This window comes from Thermobia domestica, chromosome 1, assembly GCF_964235325.1.
Source record: "Thermobia domestica chromosome 1, izTheDome1.hap1.1, whole genome shotgun sequence".
NCBI lineage: Eukaryota > Metazoa > Arthropoda > Insecta > Zygentoma > Lepismatidae > Thermobia > Thermobia domestica.
The window spans coordinates 201,578,819-201,602,595 of record NC_137454.1 but is presented as its reverse complement, the minus strand read 5'-3'; the positions used below and the strand labels follow the sequence as shown (position 1 = coordinate 201,602,595).

Genomic DNA, 23,777 nt, shown 5'->3' with positions numbered 1-23,777 from the left:
GAAAAGCGTAAACTGAATAAGACATTGAAGCGGGTCACAAGCTGGGAATAAGAATAGTCTATGGTGTAAATAAAAGACGACACCGAAAGAGAAATCCAGAAACAGCAGGTAAACGAAAAAAAAAAGAATAGAAATTGTTGAAGTGGAAATATAAAATACAAATATGAATAGGGAGGAGCACGAGTCGAGTCAAAGGTAATTTTCTTGAGTTGAGTTCCGAGCCAAGTCGCTGTTTTTGAGGTGGAGTTTCGAGTTGAGACGAGTTTGATAATGGCTCGCTTGCTCGTTCAGCTCGTTTTAACTCGTTTTGAAATAATGGCCTGATTAGACTGGAAAGCAAAGCCATGAGAAATGTAAGCAGTAATGTGGAATACTTTTAGTGTTGCTCACGACAGGGGTGCATCTCGTCTCGTAATTTTAGTGCATCTCGTGGGGCAATTTTAGTGTATCTCGTCTCGTCTAGATAACGAGAAGACAAGAATTTTTTTTATTATTATTACGAGACAGCCTCAAATGTCGTAATCACCAATATAAGTATATACTGTAGTTCTTAAAATCAAGGCTGAGACCTGCACGGTCGAATTCTTGAGCCCAAGCAGAAGACCAAGCCGGGTAGTGATATCAACCGGCTCGGCTCATATCAACTGAGCGAACAGCTCGAGTCGGCTCGGCTCAATTGAGCCGATGGCCTGAGCCGGTTCAGTTGGAACGAGCCATCGACTCAGCGCAACTGAGCCGATGGCTCGAGCTTTCTCGATTGGGATGGGTCACCTACTCGGCTCATGTGAACCGGTTCGAACCAACTAAGTTGAAACTAGTCCATCGGCACGGTTCGACTCAGCTCAACTAAGCCGATGGCTCAAATCGGCTCGGTTGGGTGAGCTGTTGGCTCGGCTCACTTCTCGGTTCGGTTTGATAGTGAATAAGCTGTAAGCCGAGCCGCTCGAGCCGTTGGCAAGTTAAACCCGGTCCCAGCTGTTTTGAACATGTTTGGCTGAAGCCTATAACTATTAACAATTTTTGGCTCGAGCCCGAATACTTGCCCCTTCGGAACTCTAACCCAGAACGTGGCCGATGTCCTTGTATCCTGAAGACTTCTCGACGACCGAGATCGACAGTCAATTAGCTTTTACTCCACACGAAACTACAAATATGACAGATTGAATTCTCATACTCTCCATTTCTTTCAGAGCAGTCGCCATTACTTGGTCAAAGACTTATTTCTGCCACGATTCATATTAACCAAAATAAATTCATTTCTCGGAAGCGGAACTTTCACTTTCCGGATTTCGGAAAATTATGGATTTCTGTTAAACTCCGGAATTCAGAAGAATTCCGGAACTCGGGAAGAATACGGAATTTATAAAATTCCGGAATTGTGAAAACTCCTGATTTCGAAAAAATCCGGATTTTTCCAAATTCCGGAATGTTAACGAAATCAGAAATTTCTAGATTCCGGATTTTTCCGAATTCCGGAATTATTCCAAAATCGGAATTTTCCGAATTCCGGAATTTGCCCGGTTTTACATTCGGGAGTCCGGAAGGTAATAATTCCGGAATTGGCTATCCCTAGTTTATACAAAACCTTTCAGAACACTAAGCTAGTAGCTGTCTACAAACAAACAAGTAATGCAAAGCATTTTGTATCCTGCATTACGTCATGTATTAAAATCCGATAGCAGTTTCAGTATCTAACCAGAAATTGCATGTATTTAGCTACTGGAAGCTGAGGTATGAAGAATTGTATTATGTCTTATCTTTTTGTGTCTTATACAACCCTACAAACCACTGAATATCTAAACGGCTTTCGTTAAATTGTAGTACTCACAGTTACATCCATTTGTGTCTATATGATCGTGTTACTAAAGCTTACTATATGATAGCGTTAGTAAGTCTTTCTCTGCTCTCCCGTAAAGTTGTGATACGATCTACTACAGGATAAAGAACCAATTATCAATTTAACCAAGTTGTTGTATTACTATACATCTGCTTCCGCCTGTGTCAACTCTGGTCGATCTCGTTGACGCGACATATTTGCTTTTTTATACCCCCTTTCTTCGTTTACTGAACTAAACAGTAACTATTCTGAAATATACTACTGCGCATGCCTCGTAGATAAATATTTCTGATGCCAATAGTTTCCGTTTTGTCCAAGGAATGTTCTTTTTCTTATTCCCAGCATGACCCTTTTATTACATTATATGAAGAGCACGTAGGTCTAAATACCTCATGTATTACATAGAACGTAGGTTTAACTCTTCCAGCAAAGAAGAAACATGTGATCATAGTATACAACCCACAGAAGTGATAGCTGGCAATACAGTGGTCGTAATCCTTAACGACACAGGAACTGAGTGGTGTCCTCCCCGCTGGTCTAGTCGCTAAGACGTGCGTCTTTGGTGTCCCGGGTTCGATTCCCGGCGGGAGAGCGTTTATCATTTTTAACTGTCCTCGATGTTTGTGTGTTCGTGTCCCTGTTGTTACTAGTTATTTGAAAAAGCTAATTAAACGAGTGAAGCAAGTAAAATTGACAATAAGTAAGTTACTGAAACACGTTAGGTGAGTCAGTGAAAAAAAAGTGTACTAAGCACTGGCTTTACGCGCCGTCCATGCGAGTTCGAATCTATCTCGGCTTCATTTTTTATCCATTTGAAGAAAGTATTATTTTGTTTTTGCTACAGGTAGTCACTCTTTTCGTATTTTTCGCCGTCCTTCACAGTTAAAGTAACTGGCTACTCTTATTCTTTCAACGAATAATGGATCTTCTCTTTGGCTTCATGTCAAACATGCACACGTAATGTAAAGACGCTGTTGATAATAATAATAATAATAATAATAATAATAATAATAATAATAATAATAATGATAATAATAATATGAAATATTACTACCTAACTCTTGTGTGTATTGCGACAATATAATTTTATATTATTATGTGGAAATAAGTAAGGCTGGCTGGCGTCCCCCCTAATTTTTTCGATGCGCCTTATGGGTCCACGGTGTCCAACGTTGGTCCCATCCCACTATCACCTCCTGTTCTCTCGATATAAGTTATCGACATTTTGCCTAAAGAAGGCTCTGCCGTGGCCCCATGACTCCCCATGACAATGACTCTTCGTTCATTTTGCATTGAAATCGCTTATTTTTCTGAGGGCTATGAGTGCATACTGTCCAACGTTGCTCCCATCACTACAGTTTCCCGTTCTCTCGATATAAATTGCTAATATTTTGTTTGTAAGGGAGATATGGCGTTACAATCACGCTCCCGAACTCGAAATATATGATTTACAGTTCTCTGTGTTAGGGGAAAGAGCATTTATTATATTATTCTTTCAAATAACACGTTTCACAAGTTACTTCACTTTCAATTTGTAATTTCGTATCATCACTAATAATAATCTTGTGCCGATAGGAAAATAACCCCCCCCCCACTCCTGCAAAAAAAAAAAAGAAAGAAAAAGCCTGACCGTTGCGAAAGGACGTGAACCTTCTTTAGGCGATTAATTGGATCCAATATTTCAATAAAAGAGGGTAAGTCCCTGCACACAAATATTTCAGTAAAAGAGGAAAAATTATTCAAACTTTCTGAATACCTATTTATGGGCGAAATTTGGTTCCTTTGGAACTTTTTAAGAGTTTGAAGGGCCGCCATTTTGAACATTTTCATCTGATTATTCTGGTTAATGAACTCATCAAGATATTTCAACAATTAATGTTTATGCCAAGTTTCGTCTCAATCCGCTGAAAATTAGGGTGGTTATGGCATTCACAAATAGCGTTATATATATATACAGATAGATAGATAAATAGACACACAGAGGGAGAGAGAAAAAGTGTTTTGCTCCCTTCTCGCACCTGTGGTGCGTCAGAGGTAAACCGGGCCTCTTTGCAAAATGTATTGACCACCCTAATCTAAACACAAGCCTCTTACTTGCTAAGGTAGAAACGTGGTCGGGAGGTGTAAGGCATGTAGAAATTGTATTTTTAATAACCATGAGTATGGATTCGAACCCCTCCACTTCCATGTTTTTCTTTTTACTTTTTGCAGCTACGTCGGAACGTTCAATTTTTATTCTTCACTAATTGCAAATGGCGTTTACATTCAAAATAAGAGGAATTTTGGTGGCATTTGTTCGGATATTCTTCTCTTTCGAAATGAAGACAAGAATAAAAGCAATACGCAAAGACAAAAAGTATTATCAGTATTAAACATTACCAATAATAATTGCTACGAAAGACTAAATACGACCTCTTTTACCATCTCTCATGAGCTGTATGTATTATTAACAAAAATTTTTAAAAATGTCCTTGCCGGGGATTTGGACTTGAGACCTTTGCATTTGTAAGCCAGCACTTTAACCACTACACCAAGATCAGGGCGTGGTATATGTTTAGTTGTCGGCGTATTTGTTGTATTTGTGTTTTATGTTCCCACTTCGAAAATTTTTAGTCTTTTTCCTCCGTTTAACATCTGTTTCTGGCTTTCTCTTTCGGTGTCGTCCTTTATTTACACTATGTACTATTCGTATTCACGGCTTGTGTCTTTCTGCAATGTCTTATTCAGATTAAACTTTTCTTTTTGAACCTCAATAAACATTTGATTGATATAATTCTCATACTCTCCACGGATGGAGCGCAGGAATGCCAGACTCAAAAAATAGGTGTACATTTACTTTCCTGACAGATAATACATACCGCAGAGTTTATTTATGCGTATTTTGTATAAATACATAATACGCGTATTCAGTATTTGATACTTTAAGGAGTGACTTCGACTGATTAATGCATTTATACATACGTATTTCATTCAAATACATGTTATGTGTGTTACTTCTTTTATCAAAATCAATTGTTGCAATGGTCAAAATTAACACCATAAAGCTCATACTTTAGTATCTATCTATTAAAATGCTACAATAGTAATTAAAAGCGCCTGAGCTCCAACTTATAACTTTAGGTTTCAAATCTTTCATTTACGGTTATGTGTGATTTCACGTTTAACAGAGACAAACATTTTAAGTATTTGTACTTTAAATAGTCTAAATTAGTTAACTATATCTTTTTCATAAAGTTTATGATATAAAATTATTGTTCAAAGCCTTTGTATTTTAATGAGTCTACTCTAAAATCAATGCATGTAAGTTGTGCTTCCATCTTCTGCGTTCTTTTAAACTATGTTTATATGTTTGTGGCCTTCCTTTCGACAATGAGATCTCGGAAACTACAAGCTCTAGAAAGATGACGTTTTCACTGATCGATTGAAAATTTTGAGTAGATTGTCCAGTTCTTATTGAATATTTAAGAAAACATGGCCATTATTTCTTTATTACCATTTTTTAGGGTACGCTGGAAGAGTTGAAATTTAAAAAAGCATCATATCCTACGTGTTATACATTCCAACACCACAATGTATATTGGGGTTGTATATGTCTCAGGCGTTTGTTCCATGGCCAAATAATAGTGATAAAGGAAGGATAACCATTTCTCGAGTCTTAAGATAAATCTTTATTTTTTTGAGTGTTTTGCCCAATGAACACCATATACAACTGGCATTATAATTAATTGTATATGTAATGTATTTGTTTATTACATACTGCATGCAAGAAGAAAGAAAACACTGGTCATACAAGAATTAGAAACTCCAACCGGAAGTAGGCTTAAATCTTGCAAACGGTGCAAGATATTGAGAAAAAAATAATCGAACAAATCTCCCTTTTATAATACCCCTTGCCGATTTTTTTAAAAATCAAGACGTCTTTCACTTGTGTCTGTAAAGGGACATGTACATATGTTGTGAGGAATGAGAAGGAGATTTATGCTCATATGCGAATGATGCGCTGTGTAGAGAGCGCAGGTTCAGCTAGTATGCATTAAAAATTTTCACGTTTATCTAGAAATATCGCATTGAGACATGTATATACCTATGTATGTGTAATGTGAGGTATTTTTTAAAAAAAAAAAAATCATTTAATTCAGCTAAAGCTATTCGAATATTTTTTCCTTTCTAATTCCAATAGTGATCACTCGAGATTACTCGAATTTTAACAGCAGAGCTGGCTCTAAATACTGTAAGAAAGAGTTCCTGATATCTGAGGAAAATTAATTCTCATAATGAACACATAACTATTCACCTTAGGGACACTTTTAGATGGTACACTTTTGCAGTAAATTTCCATATGGGTGTACCGTTCAGTACTGTCCCTCACTGTACACAGAAACCCCTTCATTGGGCTCCTTAATATTATATTTGTCTCGTGTTCGCTTTCAGACTTTGTTTTATACCAATCGAATAGAGCAAAAGACTCCCGATATTGCCACGTAACAAGCATGACATTTCGGAGCGTGACAACGTACATAAATATACACACTGGACTTTTTCACACATTCCTTTGGACCACTGGGAAAAAGGACTGGCCAACCTATCCCTGCCCTAATTGCTTGGAGCTTCGCCTAGTCGGGTAGAACACTCCGACAGAATTTCTATTACGTACAGTATTATACACTAACAAGCATACAAAGTCATCGATTGATATATTTCCTATTTTATTGAGTACAAGAATATATTGATATTCATGTTTCATACATATTTACTTTGGAATCCTCTCCCTGGTCTAATAGCTAGCGCATGCGCACTTTTAGTGCATGGACTCCTGAGTTCGATTTCCAGTGGGACAGCCTTGAAATTTGAACGCATTTGATGGCTCAGTTATCACCTCAAATTGTAGTTCTACATCTCATATACCCTGGTGCTTTTTTTTTTTTTTTTTTTTTTAATGGAAATACAAATTTCATCCAATTTTATTTAGATTTAACGCAAATTTCACGCAACTCCGTTATCTTCCTTTTAACAACTGTGGGACATAAAACTCAAAGATTTCATTTTTTGGCTTGCCATTGGTGCTAATCAAGAAACCATTTTTATTTGTTTTTACTAAAGTCAAAAAAATCATTGGAATGGATGGAAATCAAAAACTGCATTATCTTCTTTACTTGAGGGTTTGCATTACTACAATTATTCCCTTTCTCCTTTCCTCTCTCTCTCACACTTTCACTCCTTTCATGTGGCGTTTACAATGCTAACGATTATACTTATTTTCTGTTAAAATTAGTCTATACATTTTAAAGAGCATAGGATAATTAATGTAGACTTCTAAAGTGTCCATAGCTCTTCAACATCATAAACATTATCACTTTTGTGAGAAAATACAGAAAAATGTTTGCTGATAAATAGAACTAAAACCTCTCACATGAGCGAACACATTTTTCAACGGTGAACAGTGCACTTCATTTCAGTCTCCACACTGAAATCCACTCTCCGAGCATAATTTATGTAACTTGTTCTCAGGAATATCTGTATAATATAGGATAACATGTAAAGCATCAACAGAAAAAAAATATAAAGAGTAGTGATTTCTGTTTTTCATGGAAAATTCTCGAAATTCAAATCTAAATATTGAATTTTAATAATAATGTTCACTACGCTGGAAGTAGGAAGACTATTTATATGGAAGTACATTTTCTTGCTAAGTACAATATAATTTCTATTTAAAGAACTGCTGGGATTTTTTTTGAATAGTTTTCACTAAAAAGAGGTTTGATATAAAAAGTGCGGATCATAAAAAGGAGTTTCCCCATATATATATATATATATATATATATATATATATATATATATATATATATATATATATATATATATATATATATATATATATATATATATATATATATATATATATATATATATATACACCTAGTTATATCATAAATACTGTCACAAAGTTTGGATTGGCGCTGTAGGCATCCGGAGTGGCACAGTGCTGCCATCTGTGTATAAAGCGGAAGCTGCATGTAGTGTGTGTGACTGTTCATGACATACGTTGATATTGTACTGAGTTCTGATGGAGTGGGGCGATTACAAAAATCGAGTAGCAGTAATTGCACTACACAAGGTCGGGAAGACAGCAGGTGAGATTTTCAACCTCCTGAAACCCCTACAAATCAGCAAGAGATTCGTGTATCGCGCCATACAGCAATACACCGAGACTGGAATGGCAGCTGACCGCGCAAGGAGTGGCAGACCACGAACGGTACGAACCCCGCAGGTCCAGAAAGCAGTCGCAGCAAGAATTCGAAGAAATCCTGTTCGAACACAAAGTGTGATGGCTGCTGAGATGAACATTAGCAGCAATTCCATTTCTCGTGTGCTCAGGAGTGACCTACCTCTACGGGCGTATAAGAGGCGGACTGGTCATTTTCTGACCCAAACATTAATGTCGCAGAGGGTCCTTTAATCAAAGAGACTGTTGCGGCGTTACGCCAACAATCTGCACAGAAATATTCTGTTCACTGACGAAAAGGTGTTCACAATTGAGCAGGCCTATAATGCCCAAAATGACCGTGTGTATGCCACGTCATCTACTGCAGCTGCTGAGGCAGCTCCAAGGGTTCAGACGGCACATCATCCTGTCTCAGTGATGGTTTGGTGGGGAGTGAGCTACTCAGGCACAACCAGCTGCATTTTTGCGAACAAGGTGTTAAAACATCTGGCAAGGTGTACCAGGACACAGTGCTAACACCTATAATGAAACCACTGTCTGCTACCATGTTCCCTGGAGAAAGGTGGACATTCCAGTAGGATTTCGCTCCAGGTCACAAAGCGAAAACAGCCCAGGACTGGCTGGCACGGAACGTCCCGGACTTCATTTCTACCGCTGATTGGCCTTCTAGCAGCCCGGACCTTAACCCGTTGGACTGCAAACTTTTGGCAGTCCTTCAGGCAAAGGTCTGCCATAAACGGCATCCATTTCTCGACAGTCTGAAACAATCCTTGACCCGAGCAGTGAACAATTTTCCCATGGACATGGTGCGTAATGCCATTGACCAGTGGCTGGATAGAGTTCGTGCCTACATCAAGGCCAAGGGGGGATATTCCGAAAAATGATTCGTGCGTTAGGTGTACAACATATCAATGTAAAACGACCAAAATAAATTGCCTTGGTGTTAATACTCTCTGTGTTATTCACATTCAAACTTGTGACAGTATTTATAACTAGGTATATATATATATATATATATATATATATATATATATATATATATATATATATACAGTGAAAACTGTCTTTAGCGGAATCGAGCGGGACTTGCAAAAATTTCCGTTAAAGTCAGGTTTCCGCTTAGTGGAGGTAGACCTTTCCTTTCTTTCTTTCTTTTTTTTTTAAATACATGCTTATAAAGGGGCATACTGAGAAAATATATTGCTGTACGTACATTGTTCGATTACAGTACTTCTTTCTTCTACGAATAAATACACAAAAATAAATAAATAAATAAATAAATAAGATGAATACAAAATATACTATGCACATGTTTTCTTTATTTTCTAATAGCCAAGCAGCGTTTTCTGTGTACATTGCTGCTTGGCTGCTTGACTTTCCGCATACACGTTACCCTGAGAAATTATACTAAGTGAATCAGAATCATTTTTCCGTAAGGGAAATTTTTGCAGTTCCTTTAAACTTCTGAGAACATCTTGATATGTATTTATTCTACACTCTTCTTCGAACTGGATATCGTATTCCTCTTCTTCCTCTATCTCGTTTTCTTCTTTCCGATATTCCGTATGATTCTTGATTAAGTTGCGGAGTTTAAGGACAATTTGTGGGGGTGAATATGAGTAGTGTTTGGGGAAGGTAAACACTGTCCAGAAATATTTAACAAAAGAACGAATATTTTATCGCAGACAGTGTAATGTATATGTCTCACAAAATGTCTAAACATCTTCTAAACGATGTAATCCGGAACTCAGAATTTTCCGTTAAATGTTTATTTTTCTTTCCGTTGTCCGCATAACACAGCTTCCGCTTAGTGAAGGGACTTTTCACACGTTTTGTTCTCCAAAATTCATGGGACCGTGAAATATTTCCGTTTAAGACAGTTTTCCGTTTAATAAAGGGTCCGCTGAAGACAGGTTTTACTGTATATATATATATATATATATATATATATATATATATATATATATATATATATATATATATATATATATATATATATATAACACATATTGTGCTTTTAAAACAATAAACCTGAATTATTCCGTTCACTTAAAAAGATCACAGGATTAACAATTTAAATAAACCGTATAAAACATTTTGCTGCAAATAAGATGCTAAATGACCAACCACTGAATCTAACATACTAATTTTGAAAATATGTACACCATTAGTGTTTCCATCTACTCAAGACTGGAAAATACCGTACTGAAATCCCAAACAAAAATGATCACACATATCACTAACAAAATACTAACGTTCACAAAGTTGAGCTCAGACAAATAATACAAGTATGAATAACCTCAACTACGCTATTAGACTTAGAGAATCCTAGGAATATATGCAATTAATACGACATTTAAACACTAACATTATAAGAAATATAAGCACAAAGTAGACAGTTTTCTGCGATAATGCTCGTTCTATTTACTAGCGATGTTTCTTTTGTATTTTTCTCCGTTCAATGCAGAACATTTACTAATACTTTTTTTTCTTAAATGCAGATATAAATGAATTATGTAAATATAATTTTTTCAGAGATCAAAATCATTATTAAGTGCGGGTACCTAAAATCGTGGTTATATTGTACATTCTTTATGTTAGAAAAGTACGTCTAATAAATTTGATCCAATGATAAATATTTGTTATTAATCACTCAACGAGAGTGCGATAGAGAAATCACCTACATCACCGTCTATAGTATGCGGTCTTCATTAACTGGATCGCTCACAATAGTTTACTAGAACGATGAGCTGCCTTGAATTCAAGTTGTCAGAGCATAAAGCCAGAAACGGAAGTTAGAAATTAACTGTCAAAAAAAACAGTTAAAATAACAAGCTCAACAGTATCTCCAACATACTTCCATAAAGGGAACAAAAAATGGATGTATTGTCCTCCGACAAAACTTATCCATATGACTTCCTGACAATGCCGACAAACGTTCCGTCTTTTGTTTCGAAAGATGTCAAACAAAAACAAATTTTCCAATTCACTTTCCGTTTCTCTTGAGTACTTTTCCTTCTTCATCTTGAGGCGAACACGAGACTTCATCCGGAAACTGCATATATTTCCAGTCTATTAACTTCTTGTGAGTGTATTGTTAAGGGAAGAAGGATTCCTTTTAATTTTACTGATGATAAAGAGACACCGATTTCAAAGCTTTTAAGACAGTTAACTAGTAAACATTATTCCAACAACCAGAACGATGCATCAAAACTAACGTTCATATGAAAATATAATTTTAAAATTTAACAACATCCACATTCTTGCTCGTTTCGAAAACAGAAACGTGAATTCTGATTTTAGGAAACAAACGGAAACGGTGGGCGAATCATTTTCTCTCTCTGTAACTTAGAACAGATTTTCGTCAAAGTAACTTGCAATAAGGTTTACATAATTTTGTTTATTTTTAACAATAAATAAATAAAAATGAAGTATTAACATTTTACAGAACATAGCTACCTAAATTTAGGAACTACACTATACAAGAAAGTGGTGGGATATTAGACATCTGAAAAATATGTAATGGTCATATTATGACGTTACTAGACTATAATGTACTTAGCTGAAAGTAACATGTTCAGAATTATTCTACTCTCTTTCTTAGTACCTCTCATGTTCTGCGCTGTTATGTTCTCCAAATGTCACTACTGTCTTTTATTGAAGTCACTCAGAATCATATAAAAATAGTGCCAATTTTACAACGAATAACGTTGTCAATGACATGTATCAGGAAAGCATTTTGGTATTATTGCTCCAGTAACTCTTTGATACAATCCACACTGTTTACACCACAGTCCTTTGTTTCTCCCTTTTTTTTTTTTTTTTTTTTTTTGTTTTGTTTTGTTTGAGTTGGAGATTATACAAATCTTCCTCATTCCAAAAATTTCAAGATACTTAAAATCTTACTCAAAGTTTCAGAATATAGAAAAAGATAAATTTCCGGGTTAATATCTCTTTCTCATACAGAAGTGGGTTCTCCCTACCTACGTCGGCATTCTAAATCTCTCAAAAAGCAATAACAAGGGGCATTCTTAATCATACAGTTGTATAGTCATAGAGGACAACCAACGGGTTTAGGTTTGATGAAAGTATATCTCAAATGAAATCTTTCAGTTTAACACCCCATGATTATCCTTGTTAGGTTAAGGGAGACGGATAATAAGGCAAGTGAATGATAGTGTAAGAATTGGTGGAATGAGAACATGAGAGGAAGCGGTAGTACCCCGACCACGAAAACCCACGAACACGATGTTGTTCACCATAAACTTACTTGGTTTGAGATCGGACCAGGGACCCCACATACTACAAGTAAGGTTATTACCATTGAGCTACCGTCGCCCTCCCCCTCCCCCAAGCTATTGAATGTATTGGTGACCTTTATATGCTCAGCTGTCCTTTGTCCATGACAAACTGTCGTTGTTTCTTGTGTTGAACATATGCTGAATGGTAATTTATGGATCTAAAATAATCTAAAGTCATTTGTACACCACATGTTAACATGCAGCCAGTCCATGCAGAACATAGGCACCCTACATACAAAAATGAGCAAACTAGTCATATTTTAGGTAGCAAGCGGGACCTCATTACCTATCTAAGGAGCCCACAAAACACTGTCACTATACGTAGGTGTTATTTTATTTGTTTTTATGCTATATTTTGGAAATAAACATCTATTTTTTACCTTTATTTTTATCGGGGAGGGGGTGGAGCGCCAACAGAGTGAGGCCCTAAGTTGTTTATTTTATCTTATACGTACGTAAATCCAGCACCGAAGACGACAATACTGACAATGGGAAAAAAAAAAAGTCCGAAATGTGAGGAATGTCCTATGGGATTTTTTTTTAATGAGTGAAACTGTCTTTAGTCAAGCAGAAATCGGTTCATTCACTTACTCATCACATTGGTTAGCTAGTTCCCAATGCGATAGAGACGTGAAACTCTGCATAAAGACACCTTATAATGACTTAAGTATAAAGAAAGTCTGAAATGTGAGGAATGTGCTATGGGAAATTTTTTATGGGTGAAAAACTGTCCTTAGCCAAGCAGAAATCGTTTCACTCATCACATTAATTAGATAGTTCCCAATGAGATCGAGACGTGAAACTTTGTATAAATGTACCTTATAATGACTTGTGTATGAAAAAGGTTCGAAAAGTGAGGAATGTGCTATGGGAAATTTTTCATGGGTGGAAAACTGTCCTTAGCCAATCAGAAATCGGTTCATTCACTTACTCATTACATTGATTAAGTGCTTCTTAATAAGATAGAGACGTGAAATTCTGCGTAAATTCACCTTATAATGACCCGAGTATGGTAAAAGTTCGAAATATGAGGAACGTGCAATGGGAAATTTTTTATAGAAGAAAACTGTCATTAACCAAGCAGAAATCGTTTCACTCACTCACTCATCACACTGATTAGGTCTTTCCAATGAGATAAGACGTGAAAACTCTGCATAAAAGTACCTTATAATGACTTGAGTATGGAAGAAGTCCAGAATTTATTGAATATGCGATGGGAAATTTTTTATAAGCAAAAAATTGTCAATAGCCATTAGGTACTTTCCAATGAGATAAAGATGTGAATGTTTACACAAAGGTACCCTATAATGACTTGAATATGAAAAATGTCCGAAATTTAAGGAGTGTGCTATGGAATTTTTTATGGGCAAAAAACTGTCCTTACCCAAACAGAGATAGGTTCATTCATTCACTCATCACTGACTAAATACTTCCTAACGAGATAGAGACGTGAAATTCTGCATAATGGTACCTACCTTACGTAATGCCTTGATTACGGAAAACGTTCTAAATTTAAGGAATGTACTATGGGCAATTTTTATGGGCGAAAAACTGACCGTAGCCATTATCTACTTCCTAATGAGACAAAGATGTAAAAATCTCCATAAAGGTACCTTATAACGGCTTGAGTATGAAACTTGAGGAATTTGCTATGGGAAATTTTTCATTGGCAGAAAACTGTCCTTACAATCAGAAATCGGGAACGATTCCATTATTCAACACATCATGTGCATAGTGATAATGTTCTCAATCGTCCGAGTGGTCGAGTGGGTGCCCTCTCCGCTGGTTTAGTGACTAGCACGTGCGCCTTTGGTGTACGGGGTTCCGGGTTCAATTCCCGGTGGGAGAGCCTTTAAATTTTAACTGTCCTCGATGTTTCTGTGTTCGTGTCCCTGTCATTCTAGGTTAATAGAGAAAAATCCGTTATCCAGACAACGGTACATTGTGCAAACATACAGGATCCTTATATTTACACTACAGAAATCAGTACTTAGCATACGTTATCCATATGCTACATATGTACTGCCCTCTTTCCCGCTTAGTTGTTACACCATGTCGTTGCAGATTGTCTGACACCTGTCTTCCGTACATTACATACGTACGCATATGTTGCGTACATCAGCTATAAGTTACATATGTCCATATGTATGAAAGGTCCTGACCGTCTATATACAGTTCGTTCGTTCGTACGGAAAGTACGTTTATTCGGAATACTTAAAATATGCTTTTTCAGTTATATGTTTAGTGTACGTTAAGTCCAAAAACTACAGGATTTACACACGTAACCTACGTTTTCACGTACGCCACATACTTTTTTCTCAGTGTGTGAGTATAACAAATGTAACCTAGTAATAAGTATTTAAGCAAGTTAATGAGGCACGTTCTCTGAATCAGTTATTTCTTTTTTCCTTTAAAAAAAAAGTGTGCTAAGGTGCGTACGTACTGACGTAAATTTCGTGGTTGGAAACCCAGACAAGGAAAGCTAATATTTATTTTTCTTTTTTTTTTTTTCGGTGAATATTTTTCCTTTATTGCAGTTATTAGTATTAAATAGATATTGAAATTAAATTGACAAGTGAGAGAATTTATACGTGGGGATAGAATTAATGAAGTTTTCCAAGAAATGAAAAATCCAATTGTTCGACTTTTGTATTAGATATGTCGTTGACAAATATAATTAAGTTTATAAGCTATTTAAAAGGTATATATCATTGGAAAGAAAACCCGAGGCAATATGAAACTGCGCAACATGCGCGTCATATGATGAACTCCGTAATTTCGCAATGTGGAAGGGTAGAGAACAACTAAGTATGTTGAAACACCAGCCATGTCTAGTGATGTAGCATCGAGGATTCTGCATCAAGGGTTTTGGGACCCTGTTGATACTCTTCGTATCTAGGTAATAAAAAATGAGATGTTAGCGATCGTGATTTTGTAGCTCGGGTAAATGAATTAAAATCTCGGTTGGGCATAACTCTGTGACAGATATTTAATAGAAGAAATCTCCCCTCGCTGGTCTATTGGCTGGTATGTGCGCCTTTGTTGTACAGCTCCCTGGGTTCGATTCGTTCGATTCCCAGTGGGAGAGACCTAGGGAACTAATGTTGCACGTGACACATTATGACTCCTTTAAAAATCTAAATTTAAATCCAGCAATATGCCACAACCAACAATATGCCACAATTGGGAATCCCAATATACGATATTGGTATGGTGAACTACAAAAAGAAGTGAAATCTGAACAAAAACACCAGAGGTGCAAAAAAGTGCAGCCAAGTTCGTCAGCCTTAAAAAGTGTTGAGATGAGGATGGATGAACCAAGTTCATTGGCCAATGCATCTGAAAAGAACACTGGAACTTGGCGCGAGATGACAAGGAAAATAATGTTAAGGAGCCTTAGGGATAGTGGTGGGTTTGGGGACCACCACGAACTTTAGGAATATCAACTTCGCTAATGCGCTACGGCACACATACAGTATACTGCAGTAAGATTGGTGGTTCGAAACCCAGACAAGGAAAATTTATAATCCTCCACGAGATGTCAAGGAAAATGACGTTGACGAGCCTTAGGGATGGTGCTTGTGAACGTGGTGGATTTGAGGTGCGACCACCAGTCTTAGGGCTGAAATGCCTCGGCTGTTAAACTAGGAACAGATATCTTGGTGTATTCGTATATGTTAAGACACCTCGCGCCAAGTTCCAGTGTTCGTTTTAGATGTAGTGGCCAAGGAACTTGGCTCATCTATCCTCATCTCACCACTTTTTGAGGCTGATGAACTTGGCTGCACTTTTTGCACCTCTGGTGTTTTGTTCACATTAAACACAATGAATAAAACAGATTTGCATTAAACACAATGAATAAAAAGTGTACATATAATTAAACAAATATATAAATAAATAACAGAGACGATAAATTTATATATGCTACTAACAAATAAATCACGTATATGATAACTGCAAGCGTAAATAAGTGATCATTCGTAATCGAGAGGTTATGATTCGAATCTCGAGTTCGCTATCCTGACTAGGTATTTCCAGATCCTCTTCGACTAAGAGAACGCCCAGATGGAGTGATACTTTTAATAAATAAAAGCTGGCCGACTTCTAGCAAATTCTCAGTTTCTTTATCGTTAATTTTATTTCCAGTGTGAAATTTCCTGTTGAATGTATATGGAGCTTTGTAAATAAATAAATCAAACAGTAATTTTCTTAATACAGTAATAGTCTATTGAACGTTTGATGAGTAAAAATGATAAGTTTTGCCACCTACTCAAGCAGTTCTGCGCAACATTAATGAAGCTTCTAATGAGAAAACAATACAGAGTCATTGTAAATTGACTTGGAAAAAAATATGGAAAATGAGTTCATGGCAGGCACAACAAGATTTACACCAGCTACATACAAAAGATCTCACGTTATATTCAATCCGTCCTGAGAACGGAAATAATATTATTGAAAGAAAATTAATATAGGCCATGGAATAAATGCCAACTTCTAATGACGTGAATCAAGAAGCGTTATGATATACCACTATTCGAATGCTTAACATACAAAGGTCTTTTCATGTAAAGATTTCATAAAAAAGAGACAAAATATAAGTAACGTACTGAAACCGACTAAATCATCACAAATATTCACCTTTCCTGACACAATACAAATCTATAATCTTGGGACTTACTATCCAGAACCTAGTAATAGCTTCCCGAGACTTGCTGCGAAATATGATAACATTTTACATGGAAACGAATATTACTTCTCGACAGTATGGTAATAATTTATTGACAATGAAGAACTTTATTTACCATATTGATTATTTGTAATATACATTACATACATATATACAGGGGTGTCCAGAACTACACAGTTTATACGGTTTACCCAACATTGTTAGGGTCGTCAAGTCTAGGAGGCTTAGGTGGGCGGGTCATGTAGCTAGAATGGAAGAAAGTAGAAACGCTTTCAAAGTCTTGACTGGTAGACCCATCGGAAAACGACCATTAGGAAGACCTAGGCGCAGATGGGAGGATAATATTAAGATGGATCTCGCAGAGATAGGAATACAAAGTAGAAACTGGATCCAATTGGCTAAGGATAGAAGTCAGTGGAGAGCTTCTGTGAACGCGGCACTGAACCTCCGGGTTCCATAGGCCATAGAGTTAGTTAGTTAGTTAGTCCATCCCTCCAAGGGGTTGGGCGCACACCTCGAAATTATATCCTCCCCTTAAATTTACCATTCTACCCCCCCCACACAAGAAAAGGAAATCTTTAAGTTTTACGTCCCACGGTTATGCTGGTTAAGGCTAAAGGAGACGGTGATGATGAGAAATGAATGAAAATGGTGGAATGAAGAAAGTGGGAGGAAATGGAAGAACCCCGAGAAAACGCATGCATATGGTGTTTTTAAACCACAAAACTCACTTGGCGCGAGCTTGGATCGAACCAAGGATCCCATGTACCAGAGGTGAATGCTCTACCACTGAGCCACCGCAGCCCCTTTTACCCCCAAATTTATAATTTTGTACCCGCAAATGTATCCCACTCAAATTTACCATTCTTTACTGCAAGTGTATTTTTCTGTCACAAAATTTGTCATTCTCCAGTTCGATTGTACCACTATCAATGAAAAATTATATTCCCTCAAATATTCTTATGGGCGTAACCTGCTACCTAAAACGCGCCTGTGGACATCCCTGCACATTATATATAAAGAGTGTGCAAACCAATGTGGTTGATATATAATCTTAATCTGCTTTTAAACGCGGACGACGCATTGCATTGGTATCTGGTATTGTTGTTAAAATTCGAATAATTCCTTATTCAAATGTTCTAATAATGGATTATCCGAATACTCGTTATTGAATATTTGAACAATATTCCATTATTCGAACAAATGTTCCAAGAATTATTCGGATAACGAATAATTCGAATTAAAATAACTGTTTGAATATTGAAAACGAATATTCAAATAACAGCAGAGAAATTATCCAAATCATTTTATCGGATCCAGTTACCAGTCACAGCTTATCTAGAACTCATCATTTCAAGCTAATGTGTTCAGCACTTATGTAATGGCTAGTTATGGTATTTTACCATTATTTTTCGACTCTGTCAGCGATCAAGTCATCCTGATTGGGCTATACAATACGTTGGTCTCTTCTGATGCAGACTATATACTCAGATAAACATGGCAAAGATACCGAACCAAACATTTGCAGATATACCGTAAATGGGGGAACACTGGCAGGTTTTTAAAGTTTTTTTTCAAGATTTTTCAGATACTATTGAAGATTCAATTTTTTAAAAAAGTCAACATGACATTTGAACCTTCCCCTTGAAATATCTGGAACGTCTTTTTCAAAATTCTAATTTTTACCAGTATAAAAAAATTTTTGGTGCCAATTTTACCCCGTATACGGGTAACTTTGGCAAGTAATTTATAAGGCTCGTTTTTACAAATGTTGTACTAAATAGAGGCAACACTGGCACCTAAAAGTATTTTTAAAAATGTTTTACAATATTTTTTGGTTTATTAAAACCATTAATTGTGCATAGGAAAACTGACATCCACAGATTACAAAAATCGAGTGAAGAAAATTACAAAAATTGAGTGTTGAACAGAATTTGAAGTGCTCAATCAGAGAAGCACATTGAACATTCATAATAGGGATTTGTAGTGTTCTCATTACAATTGCCATAAACCCAATTTTAACAGTTCACACACTGAACCCAATCCGGGCCTGAAAAAGTACTCCAGAAACAGGAACAAACGTGACATTTGTCTTCGTTTGAGGAGATCTTCGCACCCGAAGTCGAAGGATCATCTTGGCTTTCTGACGAACCACACTCTACATCTAAATTTGCACCCGGAATTATCTTCTTTCCTTGTTTCTTTCGCCGTTCCTTCTCTTGACCTCTTAACTCCTGTAGTGCCTCTTGAAAACATTTGTCCAGACGACTTCTAATTGATTGTCCCTCGTCTGCATCCGGTATTTTTTCCATAACAACTGACAGATTAAACGGAACAAGTCCAGTAGCTCGAAATGCAGATAGCACAATGTTCTTCTTAAGTCTCATTTCATCCCAAAGTCTAAACAGCAGCGGAAAATGCACGTTGAATAAACATCCTGATATCCTGCTCTCCTTCCTCCATTTGCTTAGGATCTTCCTCCAGATGATCTTCATGGGACGGAACACAGCCACGTCTAGAGGCTGTGTAATATGGGTAGAATTCGGAGGTAACGTCGTGAAGTAGATTTGATTCTCCTTGCAGGCTTTTATTACAGTAGGTGAAAAATGTGACCCCAAGTTGTCTCCAACTACCAATTTCTTTCCGTCCGTCTTCTGAGCGTGTGGTAAAAGAATCGTGAAAAACCAGCGCTCAAATGTTCTGGATTTAAACCAACCAGTGTTGGTACAATCGCAGAAAGTTCCTAGAGGGCCACCCTCTGTCCAGCCTTTATAAAGATTTTTGGCTTTGTACACAACAAATGGCGCTAGCAGTTCTCCGCCTGCAGTGATGCTCACTATAAGAGATAAATTCAGTTTAGAATGATCCTGCACTCTCTCCACTCTTTTCATACCCCGCGGTACCAACACTTTCTTCGAACCAGGGCCATCCGATAAGTTTGTTCCATCAAAATTGTACACTAGGGAAGGTTCTACTGAATCTAGCGCATCTTTTATCCTGATAAAATAATCTGCCACAGCTGTACGTGTAACGGATGATCGAAATTTCTTAGTATTACTTGCAGTTCTCAATACAATATCGTTCCTTTTGAGAAATGAATATATGAAATAGTCTCCAGGCAGACTTTTAGAAAAATAGGGTATGTTTACCCCTTTCTTATCCAACACTTTTTAACCATTATTTTCATATCAAATGGTATCAAGGGATAACCCCATTTAGCAACCTCCACCACAGTATTAACAAGCTCTGTTTCTTCCTCTTTTGTCAAAGTTGGGGGCCTTCCTTCAGTTTTAGTCACTGGCCTTTTAAGTGATTTTGGATTATTCCCCTGCTTATATTATACTTTTTGCTGGCTCCATTTTGTGACATGCCGTTTCTAACATCCTGAACTGCCCTTGTAGATCTTCATCTGTATAAGGTTTATATATTCTCTTTCCATTTCCTTTCTCATTAGTTCTGACCATCTATAAAGAAGGGAAGAAATACAGCACACAACTGACTGTGACTCCAGTCTACTCTGTAATGAACCCCGAAAGAGGCAGTTTGTAAAATGGCAGTATCGTTCGTATTGGTAATAGCAAAAATAATAATAATGTACGGTACTGTGTTTGTCTAATTGTTGGTCAATGTTGAAGTAAATGTTGGAAACCCGATTAAAGAAAAAAGAGCTAAAAGGAGAGAGAAAATTTTGCTTAGAACAACGTTGCCAAATTTACCCCGCTCTATGCCAATGTTACCCCTGGGTACCAATGTTCCCCCATTTTACAGTATTCCTTAAACACAAACCAAGGTTAAGGTGGATCACTAGGCGTTCTCGGTGTTATGCTAAACGCTGCTTGAATAGTGCGGCGTTGCCAGAAAGTTTTGAGTGTTTACTGATGCCAGATAATAAAAGGAGTAATCATGGAATTCTGTTTAGATACTTACTGGAGAAATAATTTCTCGACACTTACCGCGATTCCTCTTCTCGAACTGCAAGGCTTGAATCCAGGAAATTTCTTATTGTGACTACTACAGTAAACGTACAAATTTGGCAACAACGCATTATGGCGTTCTGCGCAAGTTTCTCTCAAAATCTATTTCCTTAAATGTAAATTAATATTTTAAAAAATGAAATGATATCTTTGAGTTTTACGTCCCACGTTATGCCGGTGAGGCTAAAGGAGACGGTGAAAATGAGTAATGAATGAAATGGTGGAATGAAGAAAGTGAGAGGAAACGGGAGAACCCCGAGAAAACCCACGCACACGGTGTTTGTCCACCATAAAGTTCACTTGGCGGGGGTTGGGATCGAACCCGGGACCCCAAGCACCAGAGGTGAACGCTCTACCACTGAGCCACCGCGGCCCCCAAATTAATATTTAAATAAAACATGAAACATAACAAGGAAAACGGTCAAACAATATATCTATTTAGTGATAAGGTTGTTATTTTAAAATACTTTACACATACAAATAAACATTTCATGAAACTGAGCATTTCTATTAAGATCTAAAGCAAGTCGATATCTAAAGACACAACAAAATGAATCAGTGTCTTGTGCTGTAGCTGAAATGTAACGTTTCATTGCGCAGTAGTTAAGGGAATGAGCTAAAATATGTACTGACTTCCGGGTGGTGATCCACCTTAACTCACAATAATTCCATCAACAAGTACAAAATCTCTGCATTGATCTTTCGATGACATGACAATTTTCCAAGAAACATTTTCTACATTATCCGCATTCCCTATAATGATGATGTTTTAAAAAAATCATCACGTTTTTGGAAGCTCAGTGCTTTGTTGATTTTCACGTTAGCTTGGTAAAAGAAAAAATTATAATTAAGAAAAACTATATTGCCCACAATGAAAAGATACAGAACTTACCTTGAACCGCATTTTGCTCTCCCCAATTTCTCTATTTCTTCGATGAATCGTTACTTTTGAGCTGTCGTAGCACTCACTCCAAAAGGTATTCATAGCTTCTTGTAATTCTGATAATGTGGTGTCGTAACTATCATGAAGAGGCTTCACCTGTACAACAAAAAACAATAATAATAAACATCATACGAATGAACATGTAATGTAGTTTCAAATAAAATTCATTTTAATAGTATGAAAATAAAGTGAGAGGCGAAAATTCAGAACTGAAAATCTAAATGTCGTATATCAGCGTGTCTACTAAAATTCCAAAATGAAATTCCGTGACTTTTTCGTGACCTTTTCTTTACCAAATCACACAATTTCCTAACATTCTCAAGAGCAAATTTGGGTACAAATTAGGCCGAATTTTCATCCAAGCGATAGAAACGTACTTTACTAGGAATTTGGTAGCGTCTAAAGCCGACCATAGACATTTTTGGTGATGAATTTTGACGTTTTATAAAACAAAATTTTCCAATCTGTACTTACATTTGCAGTTAAAAAAAAAAATCGTGACCCAAAAACTAAAATTCGTGACTTTTTCGTGACTTTCATGACCGTTTTCTGATTTCGTGACATTCGTGACTTTCGTGACCGATAGACACCCTGTATATGTATACTATTAAAGGTACTAGCATAGTTGTCGAGTGCCAAAAATAGTAGGGATTAGAAATTAAGTTAAATTTTCCCACGAATAAGGGCTGAAGCACATGAATAAACATGCAAATGACGGTGATGAAGGAACTTGTAGTATGATTGAAGTGAGGGGAAATACGAGAAAACGAAAGAACACACAGACACGCTTATGTCTATCAAAAATTTATCCACATGGAACCAGAGATCCTTCCCATGCCACACCACTGAGGTATTGTTCCCCGAACAGCGATCAGATAGCAACTTTAAACATACTGAGCTTTATTTAAAGTCGTTAATTTACATTTCATTAATGTCATACTAAGGACTTGCCTGACGATTGAATAATGTGATAGTTAAACTTTTAGTATGACGCTAATCAAAAGTAAGAACGACTCTGAATACGGCCCACTGAATTTACATGAATTTCTCTACAATTCGCTATTATTCAGCTATTATTCACTTTCCTTTAGTAAAGGTACTTATCATGGAAAATATAAACGCTAGCACACACAGAAAGCCATTTTGTTCAGGGTTTCGTTCGGATGGGTAGTGGAGTGGACAGCAGACTCATTAATTTATGCTTTAGCTCTTTCCATTTTGCTATTTTAAAAATGTTTCACCACAACTTGAAATAATTCATAAACATTACACTTTTTGGGTATAAGGATTCGGATTAGTATTCTAATGCAGGGTATAAAGTATGTGTGTTAACAGTTGACAGAAGTTTGTGACGAAAAAAACTGACTCCTAATCTGATTCTGTTTAATCCATCGTTCAATTTTATTCGGTGTATGATACTTATAACTGGAGTGAAATACAGAAAAAAAAAATACTTCACAGAATTAGTGTCTGTTAATTATACAAAAGAGATAGGGAAAATATATCAATCGATAGACCTTGTTAAACAGAACAAAATGACGTTGGGATAAATCTCCTCATTTGTAGTTTTTTTTGTTTGTTTTTTTAAGAAAATGTACAAAAGCGAATTTTTATAATAAAAAATATCATTCGTGGCCAACAATAACAGACTCAATAACACGGGGCATTACCGTGGGACGTAAAACTTAAAAGATTTTTATCTTTTTCAATAACAAGGCACGGCACCTATATTAGAGTGAAACTGATCTTACAACACATTACTCAAGTTTTTCGTTATTACCTCTTCAGCTTTAAGGAGATTAAATAGAAATT

At 36.6% G+C, this 23,777-nt stretch overlaps 1 protein-coding gene across 2 annotated transcripts in view; it reads right to left on the bottom strand.

The window, feature by feature from the left end:
• Positions 1-23,777, bottom strand: part of LOC145692843 (neurobeachin-like protein 1) — a 561,942-nt gene that overhangs the window by 358,601 nt on the left and 179,564 nt on the right. For both annotated transcript variants that reach the window (XM_081768357.1, XM_081768365.1), the window contains exon 34: positions 21,915-22,061. In XM_081768357.1, coding sequence (XP_081624483.1) covers positions 21,915-22,061 — 147 coding nt within the window. The remainder of the gene's footprint in view (positions 1-21,914; positions 22,062-23,777) is intronic.